The sequence below is a fragment of the Sitophilus oryzae genome, unplaced genomic scaffold (genome assembly GCF_002938485.1).
Source record: "Sitophilus oryzae breed Bouriz unplaced genomic scaffold, Soryzae_2.0 scaffold_1059_pilon_pilon, whole genome shotgun sequence".
NCBI classification, from domain to species: Eukaryota; Metazoa; Arthropoda; class Insecta; order Coleoptera; family Curculionidae; genus Sitophilus; species Sitophilus oryzae.
Genome location: NW_022145681.1, coordinates 2,325,447 through 2,351,078, shown reverse-complemented (window position 1 = coordinate 2,351,078; position 25,632 = coordinate 2,325,447). Strand labels below are relative to the sequence as shown.

Sequence of the window (25,632 nt, the reverse complement as noted above, 5' to 3'; positions counted from 1 at the left end):
CGTATGTGAGAACTCTTTGGCTGTTCCTCAACCGATACCGAGCCTATCTTCGGTTTAGGAATGGCGCTAAATGCAGCTTCTATTTCCAGCGCCCTGACGAGTACTTCGCTGCTGGTAGAAAATCGCGATATTTGCAGCGCCCTCTGTAATTCATTGTCCCTCAGTCCGCTGATAAAGCACTGAGCAGCGAGTTCCTCCCTAAATCCTTCCGGTGCTTCAGGATACGTTAGGTGTACCAGCCGACGTAAGTCTGCTTCAAATTCCTGCAGACTCTCTCCGGACCTCTGCATGCGTGTCTTGATCTGGGCCTGGTAAAGTTGGCGTCGATGTTGGTCGTCATATCTTCTGTCCAGTGTAGCGACCAAAGTTTGGTATTCCTGCTGTTGGGCTGCAGGAATAGTTTGCAGCAGTTCCAGGGTAGGGCCATGCAGCGCGATGACAAGTGCCGCTGCTTTCTCGTGGTCGGTCCATCCGTTGGCAGCAGCCGCTGCTTCAAACTGGCGGTGGTACATCGTCCATGTCGTTTGTCCATCGTAGGTCGGGGCCTTAAGGTTCGCAGTTCCCGGAACGCCAGGTGTTCTTACTTGTGCCTTGGTCTTCTGTAGGTCCATCTCCAACCTTTCTATCTTCTGCTGAAGGCGCTCCTCCAGATCTTCTACGGCTTCTTGGAAGTGATTCTGCTGTTCCTGGCAACGTACTTCCAACATTGCTTGTTGTTGTTCCCCCAAGCTTTTCTGAAGTCGAATTTCTTGATTTTCTAAAGTTTTCTTAAGACGGTCCTGATCTTCTTGTCTTTGTTTCTGGCGGCGCGTTTCTATATCTTCTAAAATTTCCTCCATTCATTCTTCTGACGAATTTCTAAATTGCCTAAAAATTTTCTCAAGCCGGTCCGGTCTTCTTTGTCTTGTTGTCGTTGGTATCAATTTCAATTCAAGCCGGTCCTGTTCTTCCTGTTTATCTTGTTGTTGTTGGAATTTCAAATCTCCGAAAATTTTCTCAAGCCGGTCCTGTTCTTCTTGTTTTTCTTTTTTTGTCGTTGTAATTTTTCCTCTTCTTTATCTTTTGCTTTCTCTCTCTCTCATATTCTCCATAAAATCGCCCAATAATTTGCTTACTTCCTCCATTTTCTTCGCTTGCTCCCTTGTACCAACCATAAAAATACTCTAATTGGGTCTAAAAATCTTCCAATCCACTTAATTTCTTCTTAAAATCCTCTTGAATCGCACTTCCGACACCAATTGTTACGGATTCCGTGGGTCCACTAATTTAAACTCACAATAAAATACTTAACGAATTTATTTTTCTCACTTTATACACAATTACTAACTTATAACACACAACAAACTAACTATTTATAAGATTCCTTCACCAAATTGTCCGATTTTCAATTTCCACGCGGTATATTCAAATTTCAAAAACTCCCTCAGTTGTCGATGGCTCCGGCTTATATACTCTATTGACTGCTTCTCGAAATTTCCCCAATTCTCGGAAAGCATACCAGACAATTCCATTGTCTGATTCCCTTACTTCTCGACTTGACTAAAAGATGGCGCCTGAAAAGTCTTTTAATTTCTGGCGGATACGCCATTTTTCTTGACACGTTGCGGTTGTGCACGCAACCAGTAATACATTTTTAATTTCTGGCGGATACGCCATTTTTCTTGACACGTTGCGGTTGTGCAGGCAACCAGTAATACATTTTAGCCCTTGACCTTGACAATATTAATCGGTTTAAAACGTTCTACGTCTTCCGATGCCATCTCTCCATGTCTGTCTGTCTCTCCATGCACCGTCTCCGAGAGATCTTTCCTTCATAAACGTGTCAATCCCTTTCTGCCAACTTCTTCTCGGTCTACCCGGTTTTCTTCTTCCTGCAGGTTCCAGTTTATAATTTGCTTTGGGATTCTTATTTCTGCCATTCTTTGGACATGCCCGTACCATATGAGTTGACTGTTCTTTATGTCGTCCACTACCTTATGTTTAACTTCCATAACGTATAAGCTGTATATAATTATATCAATATTAATTCGTATACTCACTTTTTTTTATAAACTTTAGTATTTGGCATATCATACAGGGTTAATCGAGGGGTTGTTTTTTACCCTAACTTTAAAACACCCTATGCAATAATTTCGTGTGTCAATTTTCCTAAATTATAATTTTGCGGTCAGAACCATGTCTCCTGAGCATTTTGTTTTTGATTTATGTCAATACATGTTTTGGTTGATTTTTAAGAGCGAAATGAACTTGCCACCAACAATTTACAATTTTTTTTCAATTATCATTTCTTTTTGAAGTTATTTGTCAATATGACAAGGCGGCTTTGGTGATTATTTTAAATTTTACTTTGTGCAGACAAGGAAGGTAATACAAAGTATTAGGGTAATTTTTCCAATTTTTGTTTTTTGTTTGTATACCTGAGTATTACAGACGTTAGTTCTGTTATCGTTATTAATGTATATTAAAACCAGGACGGACAGACGGACAGACAGACAGACAGACAAACAGACACCATGAAAATATTTTATATTTAGGTCATTTATGACCCAAATAACTCATTTTGAGTGAAATTAAAAAAACTTTTTTTTTTGCCGATCTTAATAGCCCACCATATCTGTTGGTATGGTCCACTAATAAAATAACTTTTCTAATTCTCATATTAAAAAAAGTAACTGGAATAATAAATTTAAAATATAATAAATGAATTATATAATAAAATATTACAATCTTAGATAGTCCAACAACACCGCCTGCTGTATAAAATTAGCATTATCTTTTAAGGTTGGAGTCGAAACATTTCGAATAACTTTTCATACTTTGAAAAAGTAATTTAAGTAATAATACTTTCTGTCATGCTAAACAATGTGTCGCCAGCGAGTCGCTTTTGCCAAAGAAAGTGTGCGATTAGAGTGCCGTAAGACGACGAAAATATTAAAAAGAAATTCCTGACAAGAATTTTATATTATGCTAAATAAATGTTTTAGAGTTTAGGAGTAAGCTTCACTTGTATCTCTTATCGATGTTGAATTATTTCAGATATTTTCTTTATCAGCTGAACAAAACAATATTTCAAAATATAGAATTGGATACAATGAACTTTTAAATTCTTTTTTTTTTTTGATTAGGCAAATATAAGTAAAGTATAAAATAACTGATTAAAGAGAAACACAGGTTTGACTTGGTTGTATTGTATTTACTAAGAGTGAGTCCCAGATGAATGTAAAATGAGTAAGAGGCGGGTCAATCACTGCGACTTTAAAGATCTATAATATTGTGCCTCACTTCCTTGAGTCATCACACAGTCTATAACCCATCATACCCCTGTTATAGAGGGGACAGGGTATCTCCCATCCTCTTCTGATAACAGTTCTTCCTCCGAGGGTACACACCCTTCCACGGTTGGCGTCTGGCCTTCCGTGCTGCCCTTTACAGTCGAGGAGCTTGCCTCCGGCTGAGAAACCCGTGAGGTGGGGGCTGGAGGATCTGTCTCCATTTTCTCCACCTCTTTAACTTGGTCTCTCCTTATAACTGATACCGGTATTGTCCCGTACCTATAATAGAGGATATGTCCCCCTTTCTCTCTTGCCTCCTTGGATTTGAGGTCAATTCCTATTGTGAGGACCTGACCATGACCCTCCTCCCTCCAGTTGATGACTCGCCAACTCGATGTCCTACCTCAGCAGGTAGGTGGTGTCTTTCCCCTTGCTCCTGGGCAGAAAGACCGTGATGGCCGCCCCTTTAGGGATGTTTTCTCCCTTCACTGCAACCAGTTCCGGCCCTTGCCAGTTTCTAAGCTTAGGTGCGATTTCCACCAAACAATTCGCCGATTCTTGAGATACATAATCTGTGAGGATCATGCTCACCCGAAAGTGTATCCCCGCAAAACGCAGCTGACCCACATCTTGTAGATTGTTGTGTTGCGATCCGATCGCCACTACTTCGTCCAGTATAGCCTCTTCTAGAGAGGTTTCCTGGTCGGTGGTCAGAGCAACCTCTGGGAAATCCTTTGGCAGCACCGCCATTTTCACTTGTCCAGGAATAGCGGCAAAGCGGTTGATACGTCCCAGCTTGCCTCCCTGTGTTGGACGGCTTTCCATCCTGGCTTTTTTTCTCTCCCTGCTGGAGAAGAGGTGAGAGGTTCTCGCTCCCTCTCTTGCCCTTTGATGGAGACGAGTCAGGTTGTTTCTTGGTTTCTGTACTCTTCCCTTTTCGGAGGAGTGTTTTCGCTTTTGCTTCCTCTGGAGTAAGTCCTTCGTGGAGCAGTCGGAGGTATCTCCGTGCTTCTGCTACGCTAAGACCTACTCTCAGAGGATCGTTTATCCCGCCTAGTTGACCCAGGCCGGGTAGACGAAACGGTAGCTTGTGTGGCTTATTGGGACTAGAGGTACGCCCCCGACCCTTACTGGAGAAGGTGGTAGCTTGTGTGCCACTTGTGGAGGATGATCCCAAGCAAGTGTCAGCCGTCCCTCTTGTAGTTTCCTTTGGGCCCGTGTCTACTGCAGTGAGCGTACGCGCACCATTACTGTTGGCCTTTAAGAGTTCTTCGTCTGTTTTGTGTTTGGATGGCCCTGCTAGAAATTTATTGGCGTGTTCCATTCCGGGACTGTCATTACAGTCCCGAAACGTCGTTCCCCTAACCCATTCACAGAGCCTGTCTCTTGCGAGATTTTTTGGAACTCTAAGTGTCGGTTCTGGACCTATAAATGGCGAGTCAGCATGCTTGTTTCCCTCTAGGCCGACATGTCCCGGTATCCATTTGTCTTGGTAGATTCTAAATCCACTGGCATTTATGTTTTATAACAGTTATATTAAAGTGGGGGATATAAAATAAAGTTTTATTTTCTGTTCAAATAGGAAAATATCTCAAATTTCGATTTTAAATTATTACACCCCCACAAAGTTTTTGACATTCGTTAAATTGTTTCTGTTTGGTAATATAAATTTATTTTATACCTTACTATATATTTTATATTAATAAATATAATAAAATATTATATTGATAATATAAAATACTGTTAATGGAATGTAAAATAATGATCATATATATGCATTTTGGAATAACCTATAAATTTGAACAAACATTTATTGTTACAGCTATAGTTTATTTTAAAATATATTAGCTGGCTTTGGAATAAATAACAGTGCCTTTTAGATACTAAATTTAAATAATATTTTCATTTTCAAAGTGATATATATTGTAATTTACAAAAAGTGACGTTATAATAGTAAGGGCTTCTTGAGGCTGTAAGATCTCTTAATATAATTTCGAAAATGCTTTTTTATTTGTAATAAGAAATCAAATGTATATAAATTAATATGACAAAATTCAATACTTCTCTCCCAAAGGAAACTATCAACATATAGAATAGAATATATCTGTAAAATAGATACTTTAATAATATCTATCGGTATATGAAGAATAAGATGAAAATTAAACAATTAACTTTTTTTTCCATAGCAACTGTTAAAATTTCCTTATATCTATCAAAAATAGTAGATAAAATAGTACTTTAACCGCAAGGGTAGATTAAATGATACTTTAACAGCGAGGATAGGTTAAAAACTTTATTTCTTCTCGCACGGTTTTTAATTGTTTCCATTTTTGAAAATTTTTGTATTCCTTTTCATAAGTTATTCAAAATATTGACTCAAAACTGACAACTAAAGAGAGACAGCTTTATTTATTTGTCAAATTACATAGAAACCAACGCCAACCCAGCACAATATTTTTTCTACTCGTAATAAATTAGTATTTTAATAAAGCACGCTTTTAGATGTTTCAAAAAACTTTTAATAAGAGTAACTTTAACTCAACATATATGTTTCGGCTTGTTAGGCCTTTTTCAAGAGTTTTTTAAGAACTAATCGTCTAACTACACTGTAACTATATATATATATATATATATACTATGGGTTCAGAGAGTTTACAATAGGGGTAATAAAAAATGTGTTTAGAAATCCTTGTTGGTCGTTAACATTATTTTCGTTTTTAACAGATTTTAGTATTTCTAACTATTCAATGTAATTTAAGCGTCTACCTTTCGTTTCTCTGTGTAGTAACTTAATTGAGTTTTCATTAATTTTGTGATTATTTACTATACAATGAGTTGCAAGACCAGAACTATGCTGGAGATTATTAATAGACTTTACATGTTCTTTAATCCTTATATCGAAATTTCTAGAAATTTCTAAAAATTTCTAAAAATTTCTAGAAATTTCTAGAAATTTAGATATAAGGATTAAAGAACATGTAAAGTCTATTAATAATCTCCAGCATAGTTCTGGTCTTGCAACTCATTGTATAGTAAATAATCACAGAATTAATGAAAACTCAATTAAGTTACTACACAGAGAAACAAAAGGTAGACGCTTAAATTACATTGAACAGTTAGAAATACTAAAATCTGTTAAAAACGAAAATAATGTTAACGACCAACAAGGATTTCTAAACACATTTTTTATTACCCCTATTGTAAACTCTCTGAACCCACCCCAATAGTAAATATATATATAGTTACAGTGTAGAGTTAAAGTTACTCTTATTAAAAGTTTTTTGAAACATCTAAAAGCGTGCTTTATTAAAATACTAATATTTGAACGATGTTTCACAAGGAACCAACCACAGCTTCAGTACAATTTATTACGTAATAAATTCCTTGAAATAATAATTTCTGAATATTTTTTAAAACGTAACTCGCTATGGAAAAAAATATTGTTTTATACACGACGATAAAATTGCATTATCGTCTCCCAAAACCCGAAATTAATTCACTGGCGATTTCTTCGCTTGTGAATTAATCTTTTCGGTCGACGATAAAATACCATTTTATCGTTTTGTATAAAAAAGAACGATTAATTTCCACTAATTTAACTAAACAATTTAAATTAACCTATATTTCAAACGCATTATGTAAACATAGTTTACATGAGTATATATGCTTAACGATAGATAATTATATAGACTAATAACTACAAACTCTCTAGTTAACATATTTGACTAATTTATTAAAACCACCAATATAACAGCTATAAATACTTTGTTATTCAACACGGTACACCACTGACGACATTTACATCAACATAGACAACACCAATTATTAAAAACCTATTACACACAGTAAAATTTATTTTACATGGGGCTTTTAGAATTACGCAAATTTATTAAACATATTCATGCAGTCAGTCTCTCGAAAGGGTAGTAAGAGATGTTTACCATAAACACATATATGCTCGTGACAAAATCATCATCACATGGATGCACATCCGAAATTACCAATATACAGCCAACATTCAACATATATTTCCAGTTTGTACAAGTAAGTGGAGCGGATTATGTAAACGTGTGTATTTATGATAACTAGGGTAGAAAATTTGTATAATTATGGATTAGATATCACTATAAAAAAGTGTTCAGATTCAGATTAGATGTCACAACAGTGTATCGATTTAGATGAGTATTTGTGTTGTGCATATTAATATTTACATGTTGTACTAGACCAAGAACGGTAAACTAATAGGATTGCTCATCCTCATAAGACGTACGTTTGCCTCTTCCCGCGCTTCAACTGGCAGTTGTGACGTCATTGTAGTCCTTGTCATGATACTGTGTATTATTGGTTGCCGTAAACTAATAAAAATAATAGCTGAGAAATTTTGAGTTAATTATTTAGTCGATTTTAAATGTGAAAAAGGTGTTTTTAAAGTTTTTAAAGCTATAGAGTTTATAAATACGTTCATTTTGTATTGTCGATTGTGACTAAGTTCTTACTAAGTGCCTACGATATTGTTTATTAATTATTTTAAAGCAAACTATGGAAGTACTCTAAAAAGAATGCCTGCAAAAGGTGATGCTGGGAACTGCTGTTTTTAAAAATGCATTATGCGAATATTTAATACAATTTATACAGTTAATTTTCTATACTGCATACGTACAAAGTGTTTAAATAAATAAACTAAATAATGAATGTTTTGAATACGGCAACCAATAATACAGACACTACTAGTGACGTCGCAAAGCGAAGAGTTTTCGCATGCACCTGGCAGACGCTTTCGTTTGAATGAGCCGTCCTATTAGGTTACCTGTTCTTGGTACTAGGCCATAATTTTCATTAAATCAATAATTTCATTAAATTTCATTAAATTTGCCGTGTTTAATTTTTTTAACAGTATAAATAATAGACTTAATAAAAACAATGGATCTAGTTTCGTTTACTCGAAATCAGTTATGAAGAAAATATTTGTTTATTTAGAATTTGGAAGCTTTTTTGAAGAGTATGTTATAAAATTTTTACTGCCGAAATGCATCCGTTTCGAGATATTTCAACTTTAGAATAGCTGAAATCAGGGCTATTTCCTTTAGTTGAAATCAGTTATGTAAGAAATAAACTAATCGAAAAAAGTTAAGGATATTGTGATTTAGCTAGGAAGAAATTTTTTCAGAAAAAATGTGTTATAACTATGTCGTTTGTGTTAAAAAAAACACTGTTTGTAAACATAAAAAATTGTACTCAAACAAATAAAAAGCATTATAATCAAAAATGTAAATTTAATTTTTGTTTAGAATAGAACTTGTTTGCGTGTTGCTAAGCGGCAGTTTGCGATATTGCGGTTATTCTGTCATCGATAATATGAACAGACGTCATTTAACAATAGAGGAAGGAAATCAAGCCATTGGGTTGATTCTTAGCGGTGCGCGACAGATCGATATGGCTGATCGATTTAAAGTCACCTAAAATGTAATTTCTAGGCTTAAAAACTAGATCAAAATGAGACTGGATCTGTCATGGAGAGGCATAGGGAGTGGTCGACAAATGCTAAGGAGGGACCAAGGTCGACAAATGCTAAGGAGGACCGAAGCTTACTCAGAGGAGCTAGGATGGATCCTGTAAGAAACTACACGTTGCTCAGCCAGGACCTTTTCGCTGCCAGCAGAGTACGTATTACCCCTCGGACGGTTTTAAATCGATTAAAAAAAAGCAGGCTTACATTGCTATAGGCCTATAAGACGCCCTCCGTCGACCGAGCTCAACGTTTGCTCTGCTGTATAATGAAAGCTAACTGGAATGATGAATGGCATACTCCGATGTTCAGCGATGAAAGCCGCTTTTCTCTTTGTACTGACAGACGTACAGTTTGTGTGTGGAGACTAAGGACTTAACGACCGATATGTTCAAGGAGGGCATCCCTTTGAAGTTAGAGGTGTAATGGCCTGGGGTGGAATTTTCTACGGAGGCCGAACGGAATTGTATGTCTGTGGAGGTACAATGACAGGTGAAATTTATGCTGACGACATCATTGGAGGATCACGGAGGGCGTCTTATAGGAAAAGTAATGTAAACCTGCTTTTTTTTAATCGATTTAAGACCGTCCGAGGAACAATACGTACCCTGCTGGCAGCCAAAAGGTCCTGGCTGAGCAACGTGTAGTTTCTTGCGGGATCCATCTTAACTCCTCTCATTAAGCTTCGGTCCTCCCTAGCATTTGTCGACCTTGGTCTATCCTTCCTATGCTTTCTATGACAGATCCAGTCTCATTAAATTGGGGTTTAAGTCTAGAAATTACAATTTAGGTGACTTTAAATCGATCAGCCACATCGATCTGTCGCGCACAGCCAAAAAGCAACCCAGTGGCTTGATTTGCTTCCTCTACTGTTAAAGGACGTCTATTCATATTATCGACCACAGAATAACCACAATATCGCAAACTGCCGCTTAGCAACACGCCAACAAATTCTATTCTAAACAAAAATTAAATGTACATTTTTGATGATAATGCTTTTTATTTATTTGGGTACAATTTTTTATGTTTACAAACAGTATTTTTTTAAACACAAACGACATAGGTATTAATAGCTATAACACATTTTTTCTGAAAAATTTTCTTCTTAACGAAAACACAATATCCTTAACTTTTTCGATCAGTTTATTTGTTTATTTAGTACTTGGAATCTTTTCCAAATAGAAAGATACGAAAAAAATTCTGAGGAAATGCATAATTTTTGTTTTTCAACTTTAGAATAACTGGTACTAGTTACATGAAAACATCGTTTCTGTTTCTCATTCTAGAGATTTTTCTAAACATATACCAGGCAAAAAATCTTCTTGCGGAAGTGTACTATTTTCATTTATTGATAAAATATTGTAAAATATAGCAAGATTTGAAAAGTACTCGGCAATTGGAATTCGTAACCAGACGCGTTTTAGCTTACAGCGTGTTTTGTGTACAGCTTGTACCTACATAAGAAAAGTGTTTAGAATGTAAAGCAGGAACACGTTTTCATGTAACTGATTTCAGTTATTATAAAGTCGGAAAAAAGAGAGATTTCCGCAGAGAAATTTTTATGATTTTGTGTTTGGGGAGGCCTTTTGTGTTTGGGATGGGGTGTTGGGGAGGCTTCTATATACTGGATGTTTCGTTTTTTTATAATTAATTGCAAGTAAAAAAAGTCCACCCAAATTATGTAACTTCAGATGATTTATAGAGATATGTAATAGGTGTTCCGGTTTTTAGTCTGGAAGCAATATTTCGAAAATATTGTAAAACTAACTATGATTGTACATTTTATACCAGTTTTCAATTTATTTTTCATAAATATCTAAAGTTCTATACTCAAACTGCAAAGATATACGAGTTAAATAGTTTGGTATTAAAACTTCCTTCTTATCTCATTTGAACTATAACTACCTACAAGTCGAACTTTCAAATCCGCTCCCTTAAACAGATAGAACTAAATAACTTTAGCACTGTATTACATTAGGGATGTCTACCGAGCCAATATATTTATTTGTTATATATAGGTATTGTGTGATAAATAAAGTTATATAATCCTATTAAATAAAAAAAATATATGAAAGTTATGAAACGTATATTTACTATACAACGTATATAAAACATAATGACATGTTTCATGCAACAATAACTTTTTGTTACACTGAGTGACACTAACCTACTTGTCTTATTGAGGTATTTGTTGTGTTTAATTTTCCTTAAGAAACTACTGCATTGTTTACATTTTACATTAAAATTTCTACTGGTTTCTCAGAAATTTAATACTATACTCACTATAGTGGACCTTGCAAAAATATTAAATTTATGTATATTGAGAGAAATTGTCAAATATTTTAGAATATAAAAAACTATTTCAAATTGAATAGTCAAAAAAATACTGAAAATATAATAGATTCTCCAAAATTGTACTTTTTATTAATTTAAATGCCTTTTATTAATTTAAATTCTCCAAAATTGTACCTTAAAACTGTAATGCTTTGCTTTGCAAAACCTTAAAAGGGATCATTTAACGCGACAGTTTCAGTAACAAACCCTCACCGACCAGGCCATTTCTTGAGATCGGGTATCGGTAAAAGATTTTTTTGTCGATACGAAGAAAAAAAAAAATATGTATAATGATATCAAATGTGAAACTTTAGTTTGTATATGAAGAAGAAAATTTGTTTACATGGGAATATTATATTAATAGTGTGTGGTGTCATATTTCGTTAATATAAATTTATTATTTACCTATATTAATTATAAAAAACTTATATAATTATATTATTTTATTTATAATTTATAATATACACACACCGGAAAAGTCTAGGGATATTACAATTTTATCCAGCCATCGTCAGTAATTTTATTATTTGCATTTCTGATATAATAAAATTAAAATAAACAAATAGTTTACAGGACGTATTGGAAATAAAAATGCGAAATTTACCGAATTTTTCGAATTTACCTTGATTTTTATTGAACTCAAAAAAAAAACACATTTTTTTCTTATTCTAAACTGTGAATTAAAAAAAAGATAAAACCATTTTTACTTAATAAAGGGTATAGCCTCCTCTACTGTTCATTACAGCCCTACATCGTCTCTCCATGCTCCTGATCAGGTTGTCGATCTCTTCTTGAGGTACAGCCTGCCACGCTGCATTCACGGCCCGAACCAGATCCCTACGAGTTTCACGAGGCATACCCATTCTCAAAATTCTTCTTTGGACCGCGTCCCATACGTGCTCGATGGGGTTGAGGTCAGGAGATTGTGTCGGCCAGGGTAAGATGTTTAATTGATGAGCATTGATAAACTCACTTACCACTCTGGCTGTGTGAGGCAGTGCATTGTCATGCATGAGAATGAAGTTTCTCCCAAAATCATTGGCATATGGTAACACGACAGGCTCAAGAATTAAATCACAATATGTGATTCCTGTTAGAAAAACGAGATCGGTTTTTCGACCTAACTGGACTCCTCCACAGACCATAACTGTTCGACCTTGATAAGGGTGCACTTCCTGAACATGATCCGACCGAATAAGATTTTCCGGTTCTCTCCATACCCTAAGCCTTCTCGAATCCGGATGAATTCCAAAGCGTGACTCATTCGTGAAGAGAACATTGGCCCATTGTTCATTCGACCACTGAACATGATCTTGAGCCCACAAATATCGTACCTCTCGATTTCCTCTCGTTAAGGGTTGAGCTCTCCAGGGGCGTCTGCTTCTTAAGTTGACCTCTCTTAATCTATTGCGAACAGTGCCAGGACTAACGGTTACATTATGTGTTTCCTGAAGAATTAAACTAAGCTCTGGTGCTGTAAGCGTCGGTCGGCGTCGAGCATTTAATTGTAAAAAATGATCTTGCTGAGGGGTAGTAATGCGATGTCGCCCTGTGTGCCTTTCAGCAACATCACCACTTTCACGGTAGCGTGCACTTAATCGCGATATTACACTTTGCGTTGTATTTAATGCTCTAGCTACGTCGATTTGGCACATTCCAGCTTCGAGTATACCCATGGCCCTTGGCATTTCGTCTCTGTTAAGATGTCTACGCTCCATAATGTCGTTTAATACTAAACAGAGTTATTTGAATGAATTCTGGCCAGTTATCATAAAAACATAGCCGGTACAGGTTAAATTCGAACAATTGATGCTAGGTGCTTTTTATGTATTTGACAAAAAATGCACAAACACTTCTGCATTTATCCCAAATTTAGAAATAACTAGTGTGACTACTTCGATTCAATCGAAGCAGAAAGAATCGGCCTACAAATATGTGGTTGTTTATCCAAAACATTTATTTTTAACTTTAAAAAAATGATATCCCTAGATTTTTCCGGTGTGTGTATTTAACAACTTTTTATCGATTACCTACACAAGAAATAATAATTTTCCCATCCGCTGTCAAACTTTTTGGAGAATATTGTATAATAACAAAATTAAATTATCTTGCTACTTAAGATCACCTTTAAAGCTATCTTAAACCCATATTATTTGCATATTTAATAGCCTCAGATTAAATGCTATACATTTTGGCGTATTTAAACCGTTGCGGCATTAAACGTCAAAATTACCTAAATGGAATTTCTCAGTTTTACCACCAAAAAAGCAAACTCCATTTCAAAACTTTGGCAGTCATTTCCCCTACCTAATTTTCATTAATTAAATATACTTTGCAAGTTGATCCCTTTTATATTGCAACTTGAATTAATTTCGTTTAGGCTTTTAATTTTCTGGGTGTTAATAGTCTTAAACTAATCTTCTATTTCTATATAATATTCTATAAAATATCAACAAAATTGTTGGAGTAGAAATTCGTGGAATATATAGGGTGATTACAGCGATGATAGCCTTAGAAGATGATGAAGAAATGTCAATAGAAATTTTAGGAATATTATAATTTTTATATGTTTACAGTTACTTCATTTTATTAGCGGTAACATATTTGTTATTGTAAAAAGAACACCCGGTATATTAATACATTTTTATAAACTACTTTTATTTTTCATCATTTTTCTATAAATACAAAAGACAAAGCAATAGGACTCTAAGTCTCTGGTAGTTATAATATTCTCCTATACTTATCTCTAATAGTTTTTCAGGTAAAACATAAAATATTTCTAATATTTCTGTATATGTTTTAATCATTATAAATTATAACGTCCGCTTAATTAACAATTAAACTCTCTCTAATCTTTCATTATATTCCTCTTTTTATCTATATATTTTGTAGGTTATATCTATATATTTTGTAGGTTATATCTATATATTTTGTTTTTTGTGTCATTATCTATATATTTGGTAAATTATGTTAATAACAACTTAAAATTAATCGTTTCTATGTATTATAATAATTAGTTTATCCATCACACAATACCTTTTATATTATTATACTTATAGGCGAAAGAAGCTTTATGTGCATTTTGTAAATAGCAAAAATATTAAATAAATAAATTTGTATTATTGCGTTACTGATTTTTAGTAAATTAGAAATTCGAAGTAAAAAAACTAATATATGTCTGTAAGCATTATGCTAAAAATCATAAAACCTCAACAAATAGTTCACTCAAGGGAGAACTTTCTTGTAGGCATAATATTACATCGTTTTTGAGTTCATTGATTTTTTTATATCTCCTGTTACGTGGTATTCTTTTAAGTTTATTTAGGGACACTCTAATGTAGCTGTACTATATTCAGTTGGTTCAGAAAACAATTTGTTGGGCGAAATAATACTTTCTATTATTTGACCAATAATAATCAATAGTTTTTAAAAACTAAAGACTATAAATTATAAGTTTAATCCAGTAGCAACTATACGGTTTTGTAGAACATAGACAACAAAATTGAAAGCTATGTTGTATTACAAAATTCCTATTTGTCTACTGGGTGGAAAGTTTAAACTATTTCTATACAATCTAAATGAAAATAAAAGACAAAGACAAAGTTTTTCATTCAAAAATGTTGTAATCAGTGGCAATTAATTTTGAAAAATCGTATTCATAGTTACTAGATTAAAAACAAGTATCATAATATTTTTAAAAGTCGGTCGTCTTAGCAATACAAAATTAGAACTGTATAACTAATACACATACAGTAAGAGAAATTAAGTACGACAAAACAAAATAATATATAACTAAACAGAAGTATTAAATAGATTACGTAAATCTATATATTGAGAAAAAGCGTAAAATTAAAATTGTGTTGCTAAGGGCTTGCAAAGATCGGGAGAGGACGATCTTTTGTAAAAAATATATTTTGTAATAAATGCTTCAGTGACTTCAAGGTTTAACTGTTTCATATCCTTCTTGGTTTATTTCTCTTTAAGAGACGCTTCTTATTTTAGAGTATCGAATGTTTTTTAAACAGAAATAGCAAAAATATATAAAAAAATAAATAGAATAGATAAACCTTAAAAAACATCACAAAATGTATATTTCATAACAAAAAATGTATCAACCAAAATAAATAATTATTAATATAAGTGGTTTGAACTTTACTATTTGTTATATTCTTCAATTCAAAGTTTTGTTATAATTCGTTTTGTTATGACTCGCTTTTTATAATATTTGTCAATATATATTTGTTAATCCGACGATGCCCAGTTAATGTCGACATTAACTTGTTAATGTTTGGGTTAGGTTATGTTTTTGGTTGTTTTGTTGTGTGTTATTCTCGAGATTAACCGGGTAATGTCGACATTAACCGGACATCGGACTTTAACCGTAACATATACACGGTGGCGCACCTCATTCGCCTCGGTTGATTATACGAAAACGAAAAGGTGTAGATATAAACAAAATATTTTATGGGTATATGTGGGGAGGCCATGTGCACAATTTAAAATTATTTTGAAATGTACAGGGTGTTTCAGAACTACGATCCATACCAAAGTTATATATTTTCTTATGGAACACCCGGTATTTTATTTCATTTGTGGATTATTGGGCCCATAAAAGGCATTTATTACAACATATATTTAAAATATTTGGTTTTGAAATATTTAAAGAAATTTAAATTTGCATGCTACAATAGAATAGATTATTAACACCCTGTACATTACTTTTCAGAATTATTATTTGTGCTGAGTTTAAAGGCAAAGAAATAAACTTTATTGAAAAATGGTATTGCTTCCTTGAATTTATACAGGGGTATCAAAAATTGTTGATTTATTTTAAGGATTTATTTTTTATAAAACTTCGTTATTTCAAATGCAAGACCCTGTATTTTTTAAAACAAACCGAACCAGATTCAAATGCTCTTTCAAACTATATTAGGGTTTCCTATACCTATCTAGCTTAGGTTTTGAATAAAAAGCGATTTTTCAATAAAATTGTAATCAAGATGGCTGGTGTGTCCATGGCAATTTTCTAGTGACACTTAGTAGCTATTTTCAAAATCGACATTAGTTTATGGATTTTATTTAAATTTATAACAGGTTATTTTTATTTAATTTACCTACAATAAAGTTAATAAGTGAGTAATTATTATTTTATCAAGAAAAATGAAGCAGTATCTGCTGGCGAAAGGAATGGATATGTTACTAGTGATTTTATTTTGTGAAGGAAATTGCTTCTTGGCCTCAAGAGCTTATGCTTAAAGATATCCAAATAGGAATCTTTCTAATAAGCGTTCCATTGAAAAACTTGTCAAATTATTGTCCATTAAACCAAACCTGTCGTTGAAAGTGATGAAAATGAATTTGCCGCATTTGGCTCTTTTATAGTAAATCCAGTATATCCTATAAGTCATCGTAAAATAAATCAAAGAACTACTACTACTACTACTACTTCTTCGTTTTTCTTGATAGAACAATAAATACAAATTTAATAAATATTTTTTATTAAGCGTTCCTTTGAAAAACTTGTCAAATTATTGTCCTATTTCGCAGAGCTGGTAATGTGGTTTGTAAAAAAACTATTAGGCAGAAACCTGTCGTTGAAAGTGATGAAAATGAATTTGCCGCAATTGGCTCTTTTACAGTAAATCCATTATATCCTATAAGTCATCGTAAAATAAATCAAAGAACTACTACTACTACTACTTCTTCGTTTTTCTTGATAGAACAATAAATACAAATTTAATAAATATTTTTTATTAAACTATAATATATTATATATTATAGGGGTAAATTAAATAAAAGTAAGCTAGTATAAATTTAAATAAGTCCATAAACTAATTTTGACTTTGAAAATAGCTACTAACTGTCACTAGAAACTTGTCATGATGACACTAGCCCTCTTGGTTGCCATTTTATTGAAAAATTGCTCTTTATTCAAAATCTGAGCTAGATAGGTATAGGAAACCCTAATATAGTTTGAAAGAGCATTTGAATCTGCTTCGGCTTATTTTAAAAAATATAGGGTGTTGCATGTGAAATAACGAAGTTTTTATATAAAATAAATCCTTAAAATAAATCAGCAATTTTTGATACCCCTGTATAAATTTAAGGAAGCAATACCATTTTTCAATAAAGTTTATTTCTTCACCTTTAAACTCAACATAAGAATTAATTCTGAAAAGAAATGTACAGGGTGTTAATAATCTATTCTAATCTAGCATGCAAATTTAAATTTCTTTAAATATCTCAAAAACCAAAGATTTTAAACATATGTAACCCTTATAATAAATGCCTTTTTTGGGCCCAGGAATCCAAAAATGAGATAAAATACCGGGTATTCCATAAGAAAAAATATAACTTTGGTATGGATCCTAGTTCTGAAACACCCTGTATATTTGAAAATAATTTTAAATTGTGCACATTGCCTCCCCACATATACCCATAAAATATTTTGTTTGGACATCTTTCCGTTTTCGTATAATCAACCGAGGTGAATGAGGTGGCGTCACCCTGTATATATTTAGTAGTAGTTTTTTTATATCTATCAATACAGATACTTTGATAGACCCCCCGTACAAGTTTACAATGTGGAGTTTTCCAATTTATTTCTTTAGTATGGAATTTAATTAGCAGGATGTGATTGTAAATATAAATTGTTTGGGATGAACATATTTATTATTTATTAAATGTTGTAAAAACAAACTATATCAAACATATAAAAATATAGACCGGCTGCTTTTCTTATTATTAATTATAGCTACTTCATTTATGCTGTCCTGGAATTAAAAAAAATTGCAGCGATTTCAGAATTTCGACGGTGCCGTTGTATATTTATTAAACAAGTGATATCGGGCAATTTCTAAATATTTGTATTTTTTAATTAGGTTCCTACTATAATATTTAATATAAGAAATATAAAAAATATGTATTACTGAGAAATAAAGATTATTAAATTATTATTATATAGTTATTTAATGATGTCGCAAACTATAGTACGACTATTCTTCTTGTACTCATTAGTTGTTTCATATCAAGTTTATTTTCATCTAGCAGTATAATTTATTACGCAAAATCAGACATTAATACACTGTGTAAGCTTCTTTCGCCTTCAACACTTAACAATCTAGCAAAATAACAATGATCATGCTTACATCCTGGCTTACCGACGGATGGTCCCCCTTGACATTCTGCAAGGCTTTGTTGGCGGGTGCTGTGGGGGTACGGGCTTCTGAGGGTACCAATGCTCCAGCACTGCTGCCAGCTGGTGATTTTGCTTGGGGACTTCCTGTTGTCCTGTAATAAATCAAAAATATCCTTTGAAATTTGTAGACTATGATTTAGTATTGCAACTGAAATAATTTCGAAATTCCATTGTCTTTGTTTATTTTACTTATACAAAGTTTTTGGCAGATCACACTTCACGGTCAGTGATATTTCTGACTGAACCCAGTGAGTATTTTATTCCTTTAAGGAAAATGTGTTCTAGGTGACGTCGTTGCTACGTTACCAGGCCCATCTTTTGCCTATTATGAAGCAATAAACGTAGATACGTAACTGTTCTTCCCTAAATGTGACAAATCTTTGCTCACTGGGAAATGTGTGACATTACTGTACTGTTTTCTGATACCCTTGTATTTAAAAAAAGAGTAATTTACAGTTCACGTAACAAACTTTGAGCAGCTGCACTGGGTTTGATCCCAGCCGGTACTGTCCTTTAATTTATCTACAGGGTGTTTTAAAAAACATGTGCCGTATCTCGTGGGGAGATTCCTCACGTAAAAATTAAATTTATTTTTAAACATAGGCCCGAGTCTGTTTTGTAGCTACAGGGGGTTAAAATTTTTATATTTTTTTGATTTATTCTAATTTTCTTTTATTTTAGCGATTCCAATGAAATTTTGAGGGTAAAAGTTACTATAAGTGCAACAAATATTAATGCTAAAAAAGTGTTGACATATTTACCAGGGACGTGCATATGGGTTTTCATTGAAATTTTGTTAATAAAAAATATGTGCACCACTGACTATTTTCCTCTTTCTCCTTTAATGCCGATTTGTCGACACTTTCTTTTAGTATTGAAATACAGGGTGGCGCACCTCATTCGCCTTGGGTGATTATACGAAAATGGAAAGATGTAGAAACAACATATTTTATGAGTATATGTGGGGAGGCAATGTGCACAATTTAAAATTATTTTGAAATTTACAGGGTGTTTCAGAGCTAAGACCCATACCAAAGTTATATTTTTTGTTATGGAACACCCGGTTTTTTATTTCATTTTTGGATTCTTATGCTCAAAAAAAGGTATTTATTATAAGAGTTAAATATGTTCAAAATCTTTGGTTTTTGAGATATTTAAAGATATTTAAAAATGCATGCTACAATAGAATATATTATTCACACCCTGTACATTGCTTTTCAGAATTAATTCTTGTGCTGAGTTTAAAGGCAGAGAAATAAACTTTACTGAAAAATGTGATTGCTTCGTTTAATTTATACAGGGTATCAATAATTGCTGGTCTATTTTAAACATTTATTTTACATAAAAACTTCGTTATTTCAAATACAACATCCTGTATTTTTTTAAATAAATCGAAGCGGATTCAAATGCTCTTTCAAACTATATTAGGGTTTCCTATACCTATCTGGCTTAGGTTTTGAATAAAAAGCGATTTTTCAATAAAATTGTAATCAAGATGGCTGGTGTGTCCATGGCAATTTTCTAGTGACACTTAGTAGCTATTTTCAAAATCGACATTAGTTTATGGACTTTATTTAAATTTATAACAGGTTATTTTTATTTAATTTACCTACAATATAGTTAATAAGTGAGTAATTATTATTTTATCAAGAAAAATGAAGCAGTATCTGCTGGCGGAAGGAATGGATATGTTACTAGTTATTTTATTTTGTGAGGACAATTGCTTGGTTGGCCTGAAGGGTTTATGCCCAAAGATATCTAAATAGGAATTTTCTTGACAATAGTTCCTTTGAAATACTACTTTTCCTATTTCGCAGAACTGATAGTGTGGTATGTGAAAAATCTATTAGGCAGAAACCTGTCGTTGGAAGTGAAGAAAATGAATTTGCCTTAATTGGTTATTTTATAGATAAAGACAATCCAATATCTATATATATATAATAATATCTATCTACAAGTCACCATAATATAAATCAAAGAACTAATTTTTTATTTTTCTTGATAAAATAATAAATACTTCTTACTTATTAAACTATTGTAGGTAAATTAAGTAAAATTAAACTGTTATAAATTTAAATAAAGTCCATACACTAATGTCGTTTTTAAAAATAGCTACTACCTGTCACTAGCAAATTGCCATGGCGACACAAGCCATCTTGATTGCCATTTTATTGAAAAATCGCTTTTTATTCAAAATCTGAGCCAGATAGGTATAGGAAACCCTAATATAGTTTGAAAGAGCATTTAAATCTGCTTCGACTTCAAATAACGAAGTATTGATATACAATAGATATTTAAAATAAACCAGCAATTTTTGATACCCCTGTATACATTTAAGGAAACAATAAAAATTTTTGGTAAAGTTTATTTCTCTGGCTTCAAAGTCAGCACAAGAATTTACAGGGTTTAAATTATCAAATGTACAATGTTTAAATTATCTCAAAAACCAAAGGTTTTAAACATATTAAACCTTTATAATAAATGCCTTATTTTATACCCAAGAATCCAAAAATGAAATAAAATACCGGGTGTTCCATAAGAAAAAATATAACTTTGGTATGGATCTTAGTTCTGACACACCCTGTACATTTGAAAATAATTTTAAATTATGCACATTGCCTCTCTACATATACCCATAAAAAATTTTGTTTTTACATCTTTCCGTTTTCGTATAATCAAACGAGGTGAATGAGGTGCGCCACCTTCTATATAGCACTCATAGTAACTTTCGTCCTCCAAATTTTATTTGAATCGCTAAAAGTATTTTAAGAAGAAAATTAATTATAATAAATCGAAAAAAAATGAAGATTTTACCCTGGTGCAGCTATAGTCTGTCCAACGACAAGATCCTTGACAGTAATAATAGATGTGTCTGTCATTTTATTTTCAAAGTAGTTTATTTTATTTTATAAAGAAATAAGTTGGTACAATTGGAACGCATAGCAGAAAATTAGTATATTTAAAATTTGAGTGACAAGTGATTACTTCAAAATATTATGAAAAAAAATTGTATAAAATTGAAAATATCTAATCGAGTTATTTTATTAAAAACAATTACAGTATGTGTTAATACAAATCAAGCAAGGGTGTATTTAAAAAACGCCACATACCAAAAAAATATATTTCCTGTTTTCAAGCCGTGTTTCAAGCTCAAGCAACTTCCTGCATTTATTGTTACACTTATTATTTTTATTTTATTATCAATATAATTATTCTATATGATTATTATTTACCTATCGTGTGCTGCTATTTTACAGATACTCCAGTTTTTGGCATCATATACAAGATAGTATACATGTAGTATACAAACTTTATTTGTGGGTAATACAACTCTCTGGCGATAATCTCTAGCAAACTGTCTCTGGGCACCAAATATTAACTGTAAACTATGGTCTGGGTCAACACTTAATTTTCCCGCGAGTTTTCATCTACTTCAAACTACAAACACTACAAAAAGACACGAAACACACGTAATAACAAAGTCCAGAATGCAAATTATTTATCGTTTCTATTTAACATAATTTGACACAAAATTATAACCTATAATTTGGCAAAAGTTTGACAACCATAGTTCACAACTCTCAAAAATCTTAAGACGAGTTCACGCGCATCGGCGTTCGTTTGTCGTTCCTCTTTCCGCCAAACCAATAATATTGAAATATTATCTGCCATTTTTGAAATAAACCAATAAAACTGGTTTAAAACAACAAGAGATGACGCATAACTAAAAACTTTTTTTAGTTAGATAAATGGATTGGTATGGACGTCATCTGCTTTTTTTCTGCCATCGTCTGTCGAAATCTTACCTGAGAAAAAAAAACAGAGTATACGAAACAAAGTGGAATCGGTGGATATGAAAAATTAATCTTATTTTTACGTGAGGAATCTCCCCACGAGAGATGGCATATGTTTCTTGAAATACCCTGTATAAAAAATTATTTATTTTTCTAAATAGATCAATCATCAATTCACTACCTTAATTAGATTTGCCTCGCAAGCAGTGCTAAACACATTTTTTACTTTTAAAAACTATTTAAAATATATAGATCTCATTAAAGAGAAAGCTTTTATTTTACGGATTCTTCTAATTAACTTTTAATGTTATGATAGTCTTTCAATCCGCATTTTACAAAAAAAGTTTTCTGTATTTGTTGTCAAATATCCAGCAGATCAAGTTAGTTTGTATTTGTTTTAAGATTGGTGAATTATAATTAATATTGCGAAAAAAACCCTTTGAAATATTAATAATGGAAATAACTATAAAATTAAAACAATTTTAAAATACTTGAATATGCATTGTATCTAATTAGAACGAAGATCTACTGTTTTATAAGATACGCCTTTAAATGTGAATTACCCTATTCGCTGTTTATGCTTAAATAATTTTAGCTCTAAACGTGTCTTTGTTAAACTTGCAGATTGTTTGCCGCAAAGACAAAAACTACGTTATAAAGAAAGTGAAGCTATGCTACATTCTCTATTTCTAAATCTTAATAAAAACTTTAATTTAGTTTCATCGTTCAGATGAATTTTAATAGAACATTCAAATTCAAAGGATCATTATCGAAGTGGGAACTTTTCTTAAGTGTAAGCAATAAGAAGATGGCTCTTAATTTAAAATTAGGGATATTCCTTTACTCAGAGTTTTAATGAACAAAATTTATATTTTAAAAGTAAGTAAAACTTATATTCGTTATCAAATATTTAACTTGTAAATATTCCGTTTCAACTATTTAAAAATATATTTAAATATAATATCGTGTTATTCGACGAAGTAATTTTTATATTAATAGTTAATAATTTAAGGTTGCATATTAGAAGTTTGTAATAATTATAATGACTTGGCAATTACACGTTATGATATTCTACTAATTAAAAACCTTTATTCTCAAGTGCACTGTTTATATTTATTTTAGAAATCGAAATAGTAGATTATTCTTTTAGAATTAAGGTTGATTCTCGCTATAACTTCCATATCAGCTCCCTTCCGTTTACATAAAATATTATATCATGTAAATGAATAGGACAATGCACACTATCCGTTCCGTTTCCCTTCCGTTCCATATCCTTTCCTTCCATACATTTTTTGGCGGACGGACTGAAGAGTATCGGAAACAGCGTTGTCAGGTTCTTACATTTGTACCAGCTCTATTAAAATTATGCTGATATTTATATTTTCTTTCACCTCTTAATTAAATCTATTACCTTTTTCAAAAGATACAAATTTTTAAAATAAAACTTTCGTAATGATATAAATTGTACAATAAAAAGTATGGAACTGATACGGAACGGAAGCTTACGTATAGCGTCAATAAAATAAAAATATGGAACGGATATGGAATGGAAACGGAAGGTATAGTGAGAATCAACCTTTATGGTGCCGTGCAATTGCCAACATAGTAAAATATTCTCGAACGGTGGAAATTGGTTTAATCAGTTTTAGTTGTAATCATGCATTTTGGAGTTGGAAAGAAATTGTTTTTAGTTCCAACGGAATAAAAATATTATGTTTTTGGATTTAAAATAAAACATATAACCGAATTGACTTAAAACATTGAACCGATTTATATTGAAGTTTTCGAAAATAATGTAAGCAAGAAATATTTAAAGTGTTTTAGTAAAAATTATTGAATATAGTTATAATGTATTAAAGATGAGTGGCTTACGTTTTATCTTTAAATTAGAAGATATTTAGACTTTTGTTTAATATAGATACATTATATTCGCATTACAGACTATTACATTGTCATATAAAATTTAATGGCAAAGTCATTATTTTTCAATTTCGATACACCAATAATATGATAGCTAATGATTAGGAGGCCAAGATATCCTAGAAGATTTCTATGTATACATTAGCGAACTAGATAAGCAAATACAAAAACCCTAACGTGAAGCTGACTATACACCGATAAGAACAAAACTAGAAAGATTTTATAATTGCAGCACATTTAAGCCATGTGTATTTAGAAAGATAATTATTTAATGTTAGAGAAAAAACTAAATTAAGTAAAAGAGTGCCAACATTTTCTACCAGTTTATATTTTACTTATATTATTAAAGCACATATAAATGTATTTTAGAAAATTTTAGTTCAGAAAAAAATGGTTTATTCAATAAACCAATATCTTTAAAATATCAGAGTATCATTATTATATTATATTGAAAAAAAACTTCCTAGCTTCTCTAAATAATATACCATAGAATACAGAACTGATCGAAACTGTGACAAAAGCTGATGTCATTATTACGCTTATTAGTTTTTTATAGCATAATTTTTCATAATAATCTATATCTTTTCATAAATTTATTATTTTTTTGTGCTTTACCCAATATTTTATCCATAAAAAAATACTGCTAATTGTGGTTGCTTTAGTCTTCAGAGATTACCCTATCCCCGGTGTTTTCAGGTATAGATAGCGCGTTATAATCCGCCAGATATATTTTATTTGATGGATAGCAGAAAAAAGTGTATCTTCACCTATAAATACCAATATCTATAAGATAAAATAACCTTATCCGTCAGATATCCTATTTGGGACCTGAACTGTCAAATATCGCTTTATTTGTCGGATAAAAATTTAACACATTTTAGAATGCAAACTAAAACTGCTAAATGCAACCTAAAGAAATAAACGCACTAAATATTTACATTATATTTTTATAGTTTTAGCCTTAAAAGGTTTCTGTTTCATGGGCGATATATTCATATTTTGCAGTAATATGAGAATATATATCTACTATTATTTCGCAACAGAATATTCTATCGTTGAAAATTATTAAAATGAAATTTATTATGCGAAACAATTACAAAACATATTCGAATATTTGGATCGTTAGTTAATTACCATTAATTAGGAGAGATTAATTATTTTTCATTACCATAAAACGTACACTAATCATTGTATCAGTTTAATATTGTAAAATAATCTGGTGAATGTATTGAAATTAATAAATGTAGATCTCTACCATATTATAAAACTAATGTAACTTTTCCTTTGATTTTTTTTTATTTCTATATATTTAGCCATATATTTTTCTGTTCATTAGTCTTTGGTCAACAGCATAATAAAACACTAAGTGATCACAATACACCAAAACACTTTAATTTTGCATTAAAACACTTTACTTTTCGCTAACCATGTTAAATATTCTGTGTTATTATGTCACAATTTATTATTTAATTTTAAGGGCGCGCTGACATTTAGTAAGCCGATGATTTAGTTGCAGATTTGTAACCAATATATTCTTAAGGTACGTTCATAGTGCACCGTCTTTCCGTTTTCCGGGGGCTGGCTTATATCGCGGCAGGTTATATCGCT

At 32.0% G+C, this 25,632-nt stretch overlaps 1 protein-coding gene across 1 annotated transcript in view; it reads right to left on the bottom strand.

Moving 5' to 3' along the window:
• Positions 1-25,632, bottom strand: part of LOC115876632 (synaptotagmin-7) — a 656,049-nt gene that overhangs the window by 87,816 nt on the left and 542,601 nt on the right. Inside the window, exon 3 of the mRNA XM_030892482.1 lies at positions 18,273-18,402. Coding sequence (XP_030748342.1) covers positions 18,273-18,402 — 130 coding nt within the window. The remainder of the gene's footprint in view (positions 1-18,272; positions 18,403-25,632) is intronic.